Source organism: Electrona antarctica, assembly GCF_951216825.1.
Source record: "Electrona antarctica genome assembly, chromosome: 8".
Lineage (NCBI taxonomy): Eukaryota > Metazoa > Chordata > Actinopteri > Myctophiformes > Myctophidae > Electrona > Electrona antarctica.
This window is the reverse complement of record NC_136789.1, coordinates 18,243,908-18,259,072: the sequence shown is the minus strand read 5'-3', so window position 1 is coordinate 18,259,072 and position 15,165 is coordinate 18,243,908. Positions and strand designations below refer to the sequence as shown.

The window sequence follows — 15,165 nt, the reverse complement described above, 5'->3', positions numbered from 1 at the left end:
TCATTGACATTTTGGTGTCACATTTAAGGGTCACAGTGGCACAGTCGGTAGTGCTGTCGCCTCACAGCTAGAAGGTCCTGGGTTCGATTCCCGCTGGGGACGCTGTGGGCACTGGGGGTGTGTTCCCTCCTCCGTGTCATCAGTGCCCATACCCGAGGCGGGGTTGGCAAAAGGGCCTTTCTGTGTGGAGTTTGCATGTTCTCCCCGTGTCCCCTAGGGTAGGTACCCTCACAAAAACTACCTCCCCCTGGCCAGCCGGGGCGCCTGATGGAGGGGAAAGGAACTGGTCGTAAATAGCATGTTCCTTCCACGCGCTACGTCCGGCCGGGGAAACTTTCCCCTGTCAGGTGAAAAGAAGCAGCTTGGACTCCTCATGCATAGAAGGAAGCATGAGTTCAGTCCGCTGCCCCCCCCCCCCCCCCCCCAGGTTGGCAGAGGAAGTGTAGCGCCCAGGATTACATTAGATAATTGACACTGGGTGAAAAACTGGGTGAAAAAATTGTGGGATAAAACATACATTTAAAAAAAAATGTCATTCATAAAGAAATAAGAATGGCTATTCAAAAACAGTAGATCAATAGATAGGCCTATACAAGCTATTGGGGGTGGGGGGGGGGGGGGGGGGGGTACAACGATATGTACTGAACCACACAGCTTTCTGCCCCGGCTGCAACGATATGTACTGAACCACACAGCTTTCTGCCCCGGCTACAACGATATGTATTGAACAACACAGCTTTCTGCCCCGGCTGCAGTGATATGTACTGAACCACACAGCTTTCTGCCCCGGCTGCAGTGATATGTATTGAACCACACAGCTTTCTGCCCCGGCTGCAGTGATATGTACTGAACCACACAGCTTTCTGCCCCGGCTGCAGTGATATGTACTGAACCACACAGCTTTCTGCCCCGGCTGCAGTGATATGTACTGTACCACACAGCTTTCTGCCCCGGCTGCAGTGATATGTACTGAACCACACAGCTTTCTGCCCCGGCTGCAGTGATATGTACTGAACCACACAGCTTTCTGCCCCGGCTGCAGTGATATGTACTGAACCACACAGCTTTCTGCCCCGGCTGCAGTGATATGTACTGAACCACACAGCTTTCTGCCCCGGCTGCAGTGATATTTTATTGAACCACACAGCTTTCTGCCCCGGCTGCAGTGATATGTACTGAACCACACAGCTTTCTGCCCCGGCTGCAGTGATATGTACTGAACCACACAGCTTTCTGCCCCGGCTGCAGTGATATGTACTGAACCACACAGCTTTCTGCCCCAGCTGCAGTGATATGTACTGAACCACACAGCTTTCTGCCCCGGCTGCAGTGATATGTACTGAACCACACAGCTTTCTGCCCCGGCTGCAGTGATATGTACTGAACCACACAGCTTTCTGCCCCGGCTGCAGTGATATGTATTGAACCACACAGCTTTCTGCCCCGGCTGCAGTGATATGTACTGAACCACACAGCTTTCTGCCCCGGCTGCAGTGATATGTATTGAACCACACAGCTTTCTGCCCCGGCTGCAGTGATATGTACTGAACCACACAGCTTTCTGCCCCGGCTGCAGTGATATGTATTGAACCACACAGCTTTCTGCCCCGGCTGCAGTGATATGTACTGAACCACACAGCTTTCTGCCCCGGCTGCAGTGATATGTACTGAACCACACAGCTTTCTGCCCCGGCTGCAGTGATATGTACTGAACCACACAGCTTTCTGCCCCGGCTGCAGTGATATGTATTGAACCACACAGCTTTCTGCCCCGGCTGCAGTGATATGTACTGAACCACACAGCTTTCTGCCCCGGCTGCAGCGACTTGTAGCGAACCACACAGGCCGAGACTTTGACATCCTGGGTTGGAGTGTCCTTGGTGACCTGTCACGCATGTTATCGCCTCGCTACCTTACCGCTTCCTTCCTCGCGCTCTTCCTTCCTTCCCTTTGCTTGATGACACTTGGTGTAATGGGCCACTGTTTTGCTGTGTGACTGCACAATATAAACGTGATTTACAGGGAGCATGTGCCAGTGACAAGACAACATCCAGTTGTTGTGTTTTTGTGCGTGTGTACGTGTGTGTGTGTGTGTGTGCGTGCGTTTGCGTGTGTGCGTGTGTGCGTGCGTGCGTGCGTGCGTGCGTGCGTGCGTGCGTGTGTGCGTGCGCGTGTGTGCGCGTGCGTGTGTGCATGCGTGCGTGCGTGTGTGTGTGTGTGTGTGTGTGTGCGTGCGTTTGCGTGCGTGCGTGCGTGCGTGCGTGCGTGCATGTGTGAACAGAGGTGTCAGTGTGAGAGCAGTGTGATGCTAACTGGAGTTAAAGTGAGGAGTACATTGTTAGCTCCACCGGTACATTGGTACTACTATGCTGTATTTGCTGTACCTCTCCGTCCTGGTAAATTACCATGTGTGTCCTCGCAAAAGTGCAAAGAAGCAGCATGTTTTCGCTACACAACCTCATGTCTTACACACACTGAAAAAGAAACATTTCATTCTTGGTGGAGGTGTATTATTTTATTTTTCTCCCAGAAATGCTGTCTTATCTTATAGTTTTGGTATCTTGTCTAGTTCTAATTGTTCTTGTGCATTCATTTCTAAGCCCTACGTGCCTAATTCACATTTGTGTCTCTCTTCTTTTTTAAATGTTTCATTCTTAATGTTCACAATAATTCACAATGGGTGGTCGACGACACAGAAAATGCCTTTTTGTTTGTCCCTAAAGACTTCATTTGAATCCCTGGACTTTTGAAAAGGCCCACATATGACATCAAGGGGTTGACTTCACAGTAAAACCCCTATGGATGCCATAAAGGCCATTTAGAACAGGAACCTAAATTGTTGTTGCTTTGTATAGCAACATACCTTTTTGTAATTTTCAGAAAACGTACAGGTCAGGATTTAGAAGGTGTTTTTAGAATCGGCCTCAGGTCTAAATGGTGTTAAACCCCATCATCCGTCCGGTGGGGAAAACCGTCCATTTAAGATATTTAATGTACTGTAGAGAACAGAAAGGTCACTATAGCCATTATAATAGAGGGACTCTGGGATGTACTGGTTAAAACTCAGGAGTTTACGGTGTTGTCTCTCACTGTCTCTCTCTCTTCTCCCTCACCCCCCCTCCCTCTCTCTCTCTCTCTCTCTCTCTCTCTCTCTCTCTCTCTCTCTCTCTCTCTCTCTCTCTCTCTCTCTCTCTTCTCCCTCTCTCAGGCCATCATTTATGAAGGTCAGGATAAAAACCCAGAAATGTGCAGAGTGCTGCTGACACATGAGATCATGTGCAGGTGAGACCTCCTCTCCTCTCCTCTCCTCTCCTCTCCTCTCCTCTCCTCTCCTCTCCTCTCCTCTCCTCTCCTCTCCTCTCCTCTCCTAGCTCTCCTCTCCTCTCCTCTCCTCTCCTAGCTCTCCTCTCCTCTCCTCTCCTCTCCTCTCCTCTCCTCTCCTCTCCTCTCCTCTCCTAGCTCTCCTCTCCTCTCCTCTCCTCTCCTCTCCTCTCCTCTCCTCTCCTCTCCTCTCCTCTCCTCTCCTCTCCCTCTCCTCTCCTCTCCTCTCCTCTCCTCTCTTCTCCTCTCCTCTCCTCTCCTCTCCTAGCTCTCCTCTCCTCTCCTCTCCTCTCCTCTCTTCTCCTCTCCTCTCCTCTCCTCTCCTAGCTCTCCTCTCCTCTCCTCTCCTCTCCTCTCCTCTCCTCTCCTCTCCTCTCCTCTCCTCTCCTCTCCTCTCCTCTCCTCCTCTCCTCTCCTCTCCTCTCCTCTCCTCTCCTCTCCTAGCTCTCCTCTCCTCTCCACATACACACAATGAATGTGATTCATGCAGAGATGTTCTGAAACAAACACAACACGCTCACACACACACGCACACACACACGCGTGTGCGTGTGTGCCACCACACAAACGGAGAGCAGCCACCCGGCCACCCCCCACACGCGCGCAGGGTTACAGATAGAAGCATGCGTGCCGTCCTGTTGAGGAAGATGAGTTTTTGCTCTCAAGAGTTGTTGCCTTAATTATAATCCAAAGATGAATTCCTCCAGAACTGGGTTGGAGAGAAGGAGAAGAGCGCTATTTATAGACACTTTCTACCCTCCCATTCTATAGGCTACAGTAAAAAGAGTGTGCGTATACGTGTGCGCGCGCGCGTGTGTGTGTGCGTGTGTGATGCCTGGTTAATTAGGACACAGAGAAACTCATTAGTCAATCTGAACTCTCCTGTTGTTCGGCAGCTAACAAATGGGCCTTCCTCCTCCATCTGACCATGAAATATAGTCCAGGGCTCCAACACGCACGCACACACACACGCGCGCACGCGTATACGCACACTCAAATGTATCGTCACTGTCGAGTGGAAACCTTGTATGTCCATAAAGCGTTCCTTTTTTATTATTATTTTAAAAGCACTCTTGATTTACGATTTATTTTTAATATAGAGATAAGAGGTTTCTGCTTCACCTGCACACAACCAACAACACAATCGCGCACACACACACACACACACACACATACTGTAGTACACAAATGCATTTACAAACACACACTAACAATGCTCACATAAACACACATGCGCACGCAGAGTTCTAAACCCCCACATTTAGCACATAAATTAAGTTATTCTCATTCCGTGACCTTGTCTCACTACCACTATAACTTTAACATTATAAATTGAGATATCTCCACAGTATTTTTAAACCAGCGGAAATCAGACACCTCAATATTTCATTCTAAAGCTCGGGGTCCATTTTTCACGCCAAGCTGCGTTTGGGTAAAATAAAAAAAGTTTGCACGAGTCCCCCCCCCCCCCCCCCATTGAAATTCTGATGCGATTTAGCAACGAGTTTATGAATACTTGTGTGCGGCAGCGAGTTCGTCTGGTAAATTATTGCTGTTAATTTGTGTGTGCCGAACAAGGAGGTGGATGTGCGTGATTAATGTGTTTCGCAACACAACGTTTGTGCAGTCGTTCAGGGAGCGTGCCATATGCTATGTTTATCATAGCGCTTCAGTTTGCAGAGCATGCATAGCGGAGCGTTTTGGGGGAAATTGCCGCAATACGGGTAAGTTGAGTATAATTTTCAGTGGCTCTCCACACTACTCAATACCAGCTCAGCAGCCTTGCCTTGTGGTTAGAGTGTCTGCCCTGAGATTGGGAGGTTGGGGCTCGATTACTCGGCTGGGTCATACCAAACACTATGAAAATGCATGGGATCCATTGCCTCCCTGCTTGGCACTCTGCATCAAGGGTAGGATCGGGGGAAGTCCATGTGACATAGTAGCGTCATGTCCAGGGTGGATGGATAGATAGATAGATAGATAGATAGATAGATAGATGGATGCAGGGGGAAATCAGTCGCCCAGACGCGGCACAGCAGTTAAGGTTACAGCTTACAGTAAAATAAACAGAAAATGTACTGTAGTATACAGTAAGGAAAAAAAAGACAAGATGCATCAAAAAACAACAATAATAATACTATACAGACGGTAAACAAGGGTAAAAAAATAAATAACCTAAAGTCAATCAGTGCGTTATAAGTGTATCACGCATCTCGTCATGATAAAGACAAGAAAAATAAAGTTAACAGTGCAATGTCAAACAATAAAGTATCCATTGTTCAGTGCAAGAAAGCGTAAGACGCGGGGGGGAAAAAAACCAGGACAACTACTTGTACATCAAGCTGCCTCACGCTACAGAAACAGGAGACGGGTCCTATGGGCCTCATGCAAGGCTTACTTACTACACTGTACACTACAATGCAATGAGTAACAAACAAATACGAATGAAACCAAATGGACCCGTAAGGATGAGCGAACACTTGAGAGAGTGGAACCAAATGTGACCCTTACTGCATAGTATTCATTTGTAGTGTGCATAATCGACCCGTAAGGGAGAGAGACTTGGGGCCTAAGGGTTAGAGGAGCGCCCTTGTTGCCGAAAGGTTGTCGGTTCGATTCCCCCGATGGGCAGGAAACATCTGGGTCGGGAAGTGATTAGTCATCACTTACCCAACACTGCTGAAGTGCCCTTGAGCAAGGCACTGAACCCCCAACTGCTCCAGTGGAGCTGCTTAGTGGCCAACAGTAATAAGACTGTGGTTGTACTGGTCAGCTCCCAGGTTGTAATGTGTCTGTCTGTGTGTTTCTATGTGCAGGGCGTTGCTGAAAATGAGCACTTGTGCTCAGCTACTACCCTGGGTAAATAAAGGAGGAAAAAAAACAACTCTGAGAGTGCACATATAAATGAAACCAAATGCAACCTTACTAAAGTATTCTTTTAACCCTGGGAGTTTATACAAAAAGGGGTGAGGTAAATGGACCCTTACTGGGTATTCATTTTGCTCTGGGAGTGCACAAATAGAAACAACACGGACTAAGTATTCTTTTAAGTTCCATTTGAGCACTGTCAGAGGATGGTAGCCGTGTGTCCACCGCAGTGGGACGGCTGTACAGTGTCATTGTCCCCTTGCAGCCGTCGAGGTTAAAGTTACGACTGCACCCTCATGTTCACACATGCTGATTCTGCAGCAGGAGGCTTATGGGAGCACACACACGCACATGAAGCACACACACACACACACACACACACACACACACACGTATATGTGCATGCGTATATACAAGCATGTGAACAAACACACGCACGCATGCACGTACGCACGTCGCACGCACACATGCACACTCATATATACACTCACGTATACACAAACATAATGTCCAAATACACATACACACACAAACACTTTACACAAACACGTACACTCATGTCAACGCACGCACTCACACACACACACACACACACACACACACACACACACACACACGCACACACACACACGCACACGCAGGGTGGAGGGTGTGGTCCATTAATCAGTGTAGCTCATTGTCACAGAGCAGCTATTAGCCATATGCTCGCAGCCAAGCTGTCACCACTCAGCACCGCGGCGTACACAGAAACACCGCCTCACAAACAGCCTGTTCTTCACGCCCACAAAACATCTACTCTACAGCGCTTTTCCCGCTGAATACCGGCTCTTATGACTCAATTCTGAACGGACGTTTGTGACCTGAAATACTCCAGTCGACACACAAACAACCCTGAAAGGATTTCGCCGCGTGCTGCTGCCGTAAACGAAATGCAACTGTAACAGTATGTTGTCACGCTCGTGGATGCGTGTCATATGCGTTCAGTCTCAATTTATGGGCTACTTCACTGTGGTGTTTCAGTTTCCTATAACCGAACATATCCACTCTACAAGCTCATGAGCATTATGGTCAGTCAGACAGCTGAGTGGGAGACAGTGTGGGAGAGACAGACAGCAGGAAAGCTCTGAGGGAGACATGGTGGGAGAAATGGACATAAATGTGAATTCCTGTCATTGTAATTTTAAAAGTATTTGGTATCTCAGTCAGTGATACAAAAACAAGTGAAACAAAACAAAAACAAGGCACTTTCCAAACAAAGCGTGTTTCAAAATTGTGCAAACTATCAGAAGACAAATATGCAAATCTCAGTCCAAATAAAAGAATGCAGGCGCCGAGCAAATGGTGGTGTGTATCTAAGTGATCTAGAGACTTAACCACTTCACTTTTTGAAGTTGATCGGAGTCCCCCAGGGATCTATACTACGCCCCCTCCTTTTTCCCTCTACACCAAATGTGTTTGCAGTAGATAGCAACTTTTCAAGCTCACAGCGCGTCGGAACGCGACACGTTGTGAGCTTGTAGATCGGATATGTTTGGCAAATGTTTTCCTGAGAATAGGGATTCAATAGGGTTAAACACTATATGTGGTTAAAAGGTGAGATAGGAGGAGAGAGCGAGAGAGAGAGAGAGAGAGAGAGAGAGAGAGTAGTTCCGATTAGATCACCATGCAGGATTCAGGGTATTTGAGGACCCTGAAGCCCCCCCCCCACCTCCCCCAAGACCTCCACCCCTCTCATCTATCCGTCTGCGGTCTCTCGCCCGCCTTTCTCTGTCCGCCCTTGTCCTCACCTATATCCTCCCTTTTTACATCCCCCTCCCCATTCTATCTCCCCCTCCCTCCCTCTCTCTCTCTCTCTCTCTCTCTCTCTCTCTCTCTCTCTCTCTCTCTCTCTCTCTCTCTCTCTCTCTCTCTCTCTCTCTCTCTCTCTTTCAATTCGATTCTCTCTCATTTTAATTCAATTTAGTTCTCTCTCTCTTTCTTCGTTCCACTGTCGTCGTGCTCTGCTGCAGTGGGACCATGTCGTGACCCACTTCAGAGAGAGAGAGAGAGAGAGAGAGAGAGAGAGAGAGAGAGAGAGAGAGAGACAGATAATAAAGGGAAGAGAGACCGTGAGATAGAGAGGGAGAGAAAGAGGGAGGGAGGGTTAGGAGACAGAGGAGAATGACAGAGAGCTCTAGACAGACAGTGAGATATCGAGAGAGAGTTAGATGGAGAGAGAGAGAGAGAGAGAGAGAGAGAGAGAGAGAGAGAGAGAGGAGCAGAGACAATGCGTGAGGTGTAATGTATCCATCTCTTTCTTCCTTCCTCTGCCATCTGTGACGGTGAGGAGGGGGTGGGTGGGGTGTGGTGGGATGTGGGGGGGGTGTAACCCTAGACATTTACCCCCCTTCCCCCTCCTCCCTCTCCTCCTGTCCGTCCCACGCTTAAAACCTTCCCCGCTTGTCCCCTCCTGTCCTGTCCTCCGGTATGTCCCCTCCTCTCCCCCCGCTTGTCTGTCTGTCTGTCTCTTTCATGTCTGTCTCTCAGCACCACGCCCTTCATCCACCGACGTTCACTCCGTTCACTATATATATGTTTCCTCTCTGTCGGGTGGAAAGTGGAAACCTCATACGTCCAAAGCTGTGACTTTTTTCCGGATTCGATTTCAAAAGTATAGCAAAAGTAGCAGATTGACAAGCTCTAAACGTGGCGAGAGCTCGCGGATCTGCCACTTTTGATGCTTTCGCGTGGCGCTGTAGTGTGATCAAAGTAGGGCGTGAGGTGACCGCACCGAAACGGTGGTTACTGAAAACAGAGAGATGTGTTAACTTGTGTGAGCGCAACCATGTTGTATAGTCACCACGTGACGTCATGTTGTAGTTGACTTCATCTTCACAGTATGAATAGACCTTAGCGTGCATCGAAAACAGTCGATCTACAAGCATCTGAGCTTGTACATATAGGGCTGTATTCAAGAGAAGGTGTAGAGTGATGAAAATGGGGAGGGCCAAGTACAGACCCATGGGGGGATCCCAGTCGACAAAGTACATGCCGGTAGGGTGTTCGCCCCCCAAAACATGACGTATTTTCAATCAATCACACACCCCGCAACGCCCTGAATTCATGGAGATGACTGATGAGCCGGTCAGCAAATCATCGATTGATAGAAAATAAGTCGAACTACTCCATTTAAAAAGTGGTATTTCATTGCTGTGTTAAGCTCCAATGGTATGACTTGTTCATCAGTTTAAACAATCTTCCTCTCTCTGTGTCTCTCTCTCTGTCACCCTCTCTCTCTGTCTGTCTGTTTCTCTCTCTGTTACCCCCTCTCTCTCTCTGTCTCTGTCCCCCTCTCTCTCTCTGTCTGTCTGTCTCTCTCTCTGTGTCTCTCTCTCCCCAGTCGGTGTTGTGACAAGAAAAGCTGTGGGAATCGCAATGAAACCCCGTCGGACCCCGTCATAATTGACAGGTACCGTGGCTCTGTCGCCACACACACGCACGCACGTTGCACGCGCACACACACACACACACACACACACACACACACACACACACACACACACACACACACACACACACACACACACACACACACACACACACACACACAGATGGGAGGCTGTTCCCACCTCGCTGAGGTGTGTATAAAGGCTTTTGTGGGATTTCATGTTCCGTCGTGGTGTCTACGCTGGTCCAACTTGTGTGTGTGTGTTGAATCAATGACAGTAAAGCTTCATCATCTCATGACGTTCCACAGCTTTTATAGATCCCGCACGCACGCATGCACGCACCCACGGACGCATGCACGCACACACACGCACACACACACACACACACACACTACCTTTAGTTTAGTGTGTTGAGTGAAAACACATTGATCAGATGAACGTAGTTGTTGTTTACTTGCAACAACTGTGTGTGCTGCTGCTCGGCCTGTTTGTCTGTCTGTCTGTCTGTCTGTCTGTCTGTCTGTCTGTCTGTCTTTCTGTCTGTCTGTCTGTCTGTCTGTCTGTCTGTCTGTCTGTCTGTCTGTCTGTCTGTCTGTCTGTCTGTCTGTCTGTCTGTCTGTCTGTCTGTCTGTCTGTCTGTCTGTCTGTCTGTCTGTCTGTCTTTCTGTCTGTCTGTCTGTCTGTCTGTCTGTCTGTCTTTCTGTCTGTCTGTCTGTCTGTCTGTCTGTCTGTCTGTCTGTCTGTCTGTCTGTCTGTCTGTCTGTCTGTCCCTCTCCGTTTATCTTCTGTTCTGTCTTCTAGCAAAGAGTGACATTATTTCTCTCTCTCTCTCTCTCTCTCTCTCTCTCTCTCTCTCTCTCTCTCTCTCTCTCTCTCTCTCTCTCTCGCTCTCTCTCTCTCTCTCTCTCTCTCTCTCTCTCTCTCTCTCTCTCTATCTCTCTCTTCTGTCTCTCCATCTCTCCTGCTGCAGTACAGGAGAAAATGGGTCATGAGCAAAGAAAAAAGTGACAGAGAGAGAGAGAGAGAGAGAGAGAGAGAGAGAGAGAGAGAGAGAGAGAGATCCAACCTCATTTTAACGTGATGTCTCCTTGGCAGTTGTTTTAACCCTGTGTGTGCATGTATACCTTTATGTTAATGTGGTGAATGAGTGTGAAGGAAAGCTCAGAGACAGATCCTGTTCCTGAAACCCTAGAACATTTCACTGTGAACATGTGACAATGAACCTTCTGCTCCATGTTTACACTCGTCAACACGGACCACTTTGCTGCATAGACCATGTGGTTCCCAAAGGTGGGACCCCCAGGGGTCCTTGAGGGAGTTCCAGGGGGTCCCCACCTAAATGATAGTTTGGAACCAAATGACGGGTCCATTTGGTTCCATTTGTACACTCTAGTCCGTAGCGTAATGCATGTCAAACTGGGGGTCCTTGAAACGGGTTGAGAATCACTGCTAAAAATCTTCTCTTATACCATTGGAGCTCTTGGCATATCTTTTCAAATGGGGGTCCACAGGCTAATTAGTGTCAATTTGGGGGTCCTTGACATGACATGGTTTGGGAACCGCTGGCATAGACCCTGTTGCTCTGGTGTAGAAGTACATTTAAAATACTTTCTGGAGTTTTTACAATTTTCAATACTTTTACTCCATTCCATCTCAGAGGCAAATATTGTATGTTTACTCCACTATACATTTTGAACTTGCGGAACAGGACATTCTGCACAACAACAAGTAGAAGTAGGCTACTTTTACTTTTCAGTCAACAGGCGTCAATATTTCACAAAAAAAACACATTTGGTCTAAAAAATTAAGCTGAGGTTTTTGGCAAAGATATGTGTACATATGGACAAAGGAGCATCTGAGGATCTGTTGTAAAGCCCTGGCCTGTGCACCTTGGTTCTCTTGGTTCGCACGACAATGTTAAAAAGTAGTTGGACCCGTTGGCCGCCTCATTACCCGTTCCTATCACCGGCAGCGCCTTTTATTTGGTTTCATCAAAGTAGTGTCGGATGTTTTGACTTCATGCTGTTCAGACTATGTTGTTGCTTGCTATAGCATCCCATGACTGAGACATGAGAGTCGTGCCGTTCTGTTGCTTGCTATAGCATCCCATGGCTGAGAGGTCGGCTAGAGGCAAAAAGTGTCTGGTTGCCTAGAGACGAGGCAGGCAATACGGCAGCCAATGAGAAAGATAGCTGCATGGCTAGTACAGCAGTACTATAGTGAAAGGCAAAGCGATCGAACATAGACCAGCTCATCTGTGTTACTCAGCAGCTGGTGAAAAGAAAAAAGATTTATAAAAAAAAAAAAAGATTAGGAGGGCAGTATGAGTCACCAGAAGAAAGGACGGGTATTTTCAATTAATCTATCATGGTTTTAATGGAGTTTGAAGTTACAATGGGTTTGTATAGGAAGGGGGTGGGGCAGCTAAAATGGATGTCAAATATCTAAATACATTTTGAATCAAGCAACTTAAAAAACGGTCTGGGGTGTTCACATAAGCCTGAGTAGACGATGAAATGACCCAACGTTTCTTTGAAAGTGAAATATCCCTTTAAACAATATTTTTATGCAGCCCTACAAAAGCTCCCAGTTCTTCTCACTGTTGACAGTGGAGAGCACTAAAGCTGTGACCTTGCCTAGAACACCCTCTTTCTTCCAGTGCGTGTAACTCAAAAGATAAAAAGTGTTCCCAGGGGGACTTCCAACTGATGGATCATATTTAGGAAAAGAACGGATATGACAAAATGTTGTGACCAACATTATTCTTACACCACATCAGGAGTCAGGAGGAGCCCATATTAATGCACCGTGTACCCCTCTAACGCTGTGTACCCCTCAGTCCCCTCTAACCCTGTGTACCCCTCAGTCCCCTCTAACCCTATGTACCCCTCAGTCCCCTCTAACCCTATGTACCCCTCAGTCCCCTCTAACCCTGTGTACCCCTCAGTCCCCTCTAACCCTGTGTACCCCTCAGTCCCCTCTAACCCTGTGTACCCCTCAGTCCCCTCTAACCCTGTGTACCCCTCAGTCCCCTCTAACCCTGTGTACCCCTCAGTCCCCTCTAACCCTATGTACCCCTCAGTCCCCTCTAACCCTATGTACCCCTCAGTCCCCTCTAACCCTGTGTACCCCTCAGTCCCCTCTAACCCTGTGTACCCCTCAGTCCCCTCTAACCCTGTGTACCCCTCAGTCCCCTCTAACCCTGTGTACCCCTCAGTCCCCTCTAACCCTGTGTACCCCTCAGTCCCCTCTAACCCTGTGTACCCCTCAGTCCCCTCTAACCCTGTGTACCCCTCAGTCCCCTCTAACCCTGTGTACCCCTCAGTCCCCTCTAACCCTATGTACCCCTCAGTACCCTCTAACTCTGTGTACCCCTCAGTCCCCTCTAACGCTGTGTACCCCTCAGTCCCCTCTAACCCTATGTACCCCTCAGTCCCCTCTAACCCTATGTACCCCTCAGTCCCCTCTAACCCTGTGTACCCCTCAGTCCCCTCTAACCCTGTGTACCCCTCAGTCCCCTCTAACCCTGTGTACCCCTCAGTCCCCTCTAACCCTGTGTACCCCTCAGTCCCCTCTAACCCTATGTACCCCTCAGTCCCCTCTAACCCTATGTACCCCTCAGTCCCCTCTAACCCTGTGTACCCCTCAGTCCCCTCTAACCCTGTGTACCCCTCAGTCCCCTCTAACCCTGTGTACCCCTCAGTCCCCTCTAACCCTGTGTACCCCTCAGTCCCCTCTAATGCTGTGTACCCCTCAGTCCCCTCTAACCCTGTGTACCCCTCAGTCCCCTCTAATGCTGTGTACCCCTCAGTCCCCTCTAACCCTGTGTACCCCTCAGTCCCCTCTAACCCTGTGTACCCCTCAGTCCCATCTAACCCTGTGTACCCCTCAGTCCCCTCTAACCCTGTGTACCCCTCAGTCCCCTCTAACCCTGTGTACCCCTCAGTCCCATCTAACCCTGTGTACCCCTCAGTCCCCTCTAACCCTGTGTACCCCTCAGTCCCCTCTAATGCTGTGTGTAGACCCTTTAGCATCACTTTTCAACTATCAGGGCAGTGTTGATTTTGTCGAGTAAAACTATGACGAATGTCGGGTTTTACTGAGGTTGCGTTTAGGACTATACGGTTAGGTTTAGGGTTTTACTGAGGTTGCGTTTAGGACTATAAGGTTAGGTTTAGGGTTTTACTGAGGTTGCGTTCAGGACTATAAGGTTAGTTTTAGGGTTTACTGAGGTTGCGTTTAGGACTATAAGGTTAGTTTTAGGGTTTTACTGAGGTTGCGTTTAGGACTATAAGGTTAGGTTTAGGGTTTTACTGAGGTTGCGTTCAGGACTATAAGGTTAGTTTTAGGGTTTTACTGAGGTTGCGTTTAGGACTATAAGGTTAGGTTTAGGGTTTTACTGAGGTTGCGTTTAGGACTATAAGGTTAGGTTTAGGGTTTTACTGAGGTTGCGTTTAGGACTATAAGGTTAGGTTTAGGGTTTTACTGAGGTTGCGTTTAGGAATATAAGGTTAGGTTTAGGGTTTTACTGAGGTTGCGTTCAGGACTATAAGGTTAGGTTTAGGGTTTTACTGAGGTTGCATTTAGGACTATAAGGTTAGGTTTAGGGTTTTACTGAGGTTGCGTTCAGGACTATAAGGTTAGTTTTAGGGTTTTACTGAGGTTGCGTTTAGGACTATAAGGTTAGTTTTAGGGTTTTACTGAGGTTGCGTTCAGGACTATAAGGTTAGTTTTAGGGTTTTACTGAGGTTGCGTTTAGGACTATAAGGTTAGGTTTAGGGTTTTACTGAGGTTGCGTTCAGGACTATAAGGTTAGGTTTAGGGTTTTACTGAGGTTGCGTTCAGGACTATAAGGTTAGGTTTAGGGTTTTACTGAGGTTGCGTTCAGGACTATAAGGTTAGGTTTAGGGTTTTACTGAGGTTGCGTTCAGGACTATAAGGTTAGTTTTAGGGTTTTACTGAGGTTGCGTTTAGGACTATAAGGTTAGGTTTAGGGTTTTACTGAGGTTGCGTTTAGGACTATAAGGTTAGGTTTAGGGTTTTACTGAGGTTGCGTTTAGGACTATAAGGTTAGGTTTAGGGTTTTACTGAGGTTGCGTTTAGGACTATAAGGTTAGGTTTAGGGTTTTACTGAGGTTGCGTTCAGGACTATAAGGTTAGGTTTAGGGTTTTACTGAGGTTGCATTTAGGACTATAAGGTTAGGTTTAGGGTTTTACTGAGGTTGCGTTCAGGACTATAAGGTTAGTTTTAGGGTTTTACTGAGGTTGCGTTTAGGACTATAAGGTTAGTTTTAGGGTTTTACTGAGGTTGCGTTTAGGACTATAAGGTTAGGTTTAGGGTTTTACTGAGGTTGCGTTCAGGACTATAAGGTTAGGTTTAGGGTTTTACTGAGGTTGCGTTCAGGACTATAAGGTTAGTTTTAGGGTTTTACTGAGGTTGCGTTCAGGACTATAAGGTTAGTTTTAGGGTTTTACTGAGGTTGCGTTTAGGACTATAAGGTTAGGTTCAGGGTTTTACTGAGGTTGCGTTCAGGACTATAAGGTTAGG

General features: G+C 47.8%; 1 protein-coding gene across 1 annotated transcript in view; it reads left to right on the top strand.

Annotated features, from left to right (window-relative positions):
* LOC306928645 (transcription factor COE1-like) overlaps positions 1-15,165 on the top strand; it is a gene marked incomplete at its 3' end in the record, with an annotated part of 118,890 nt that overhangs the window by 13,819 nt on the left and 89,906 nt on the right. The window contains 2 exon segments of the mRNA XM_079508915.1: positions 3,209-3,282; positions 9,569-9,637. Of these exon segments, the coding sequence (XP_079365041.1) occupies positions 3,209-3,282; positions 9,569-9,637 (143 nt within the window).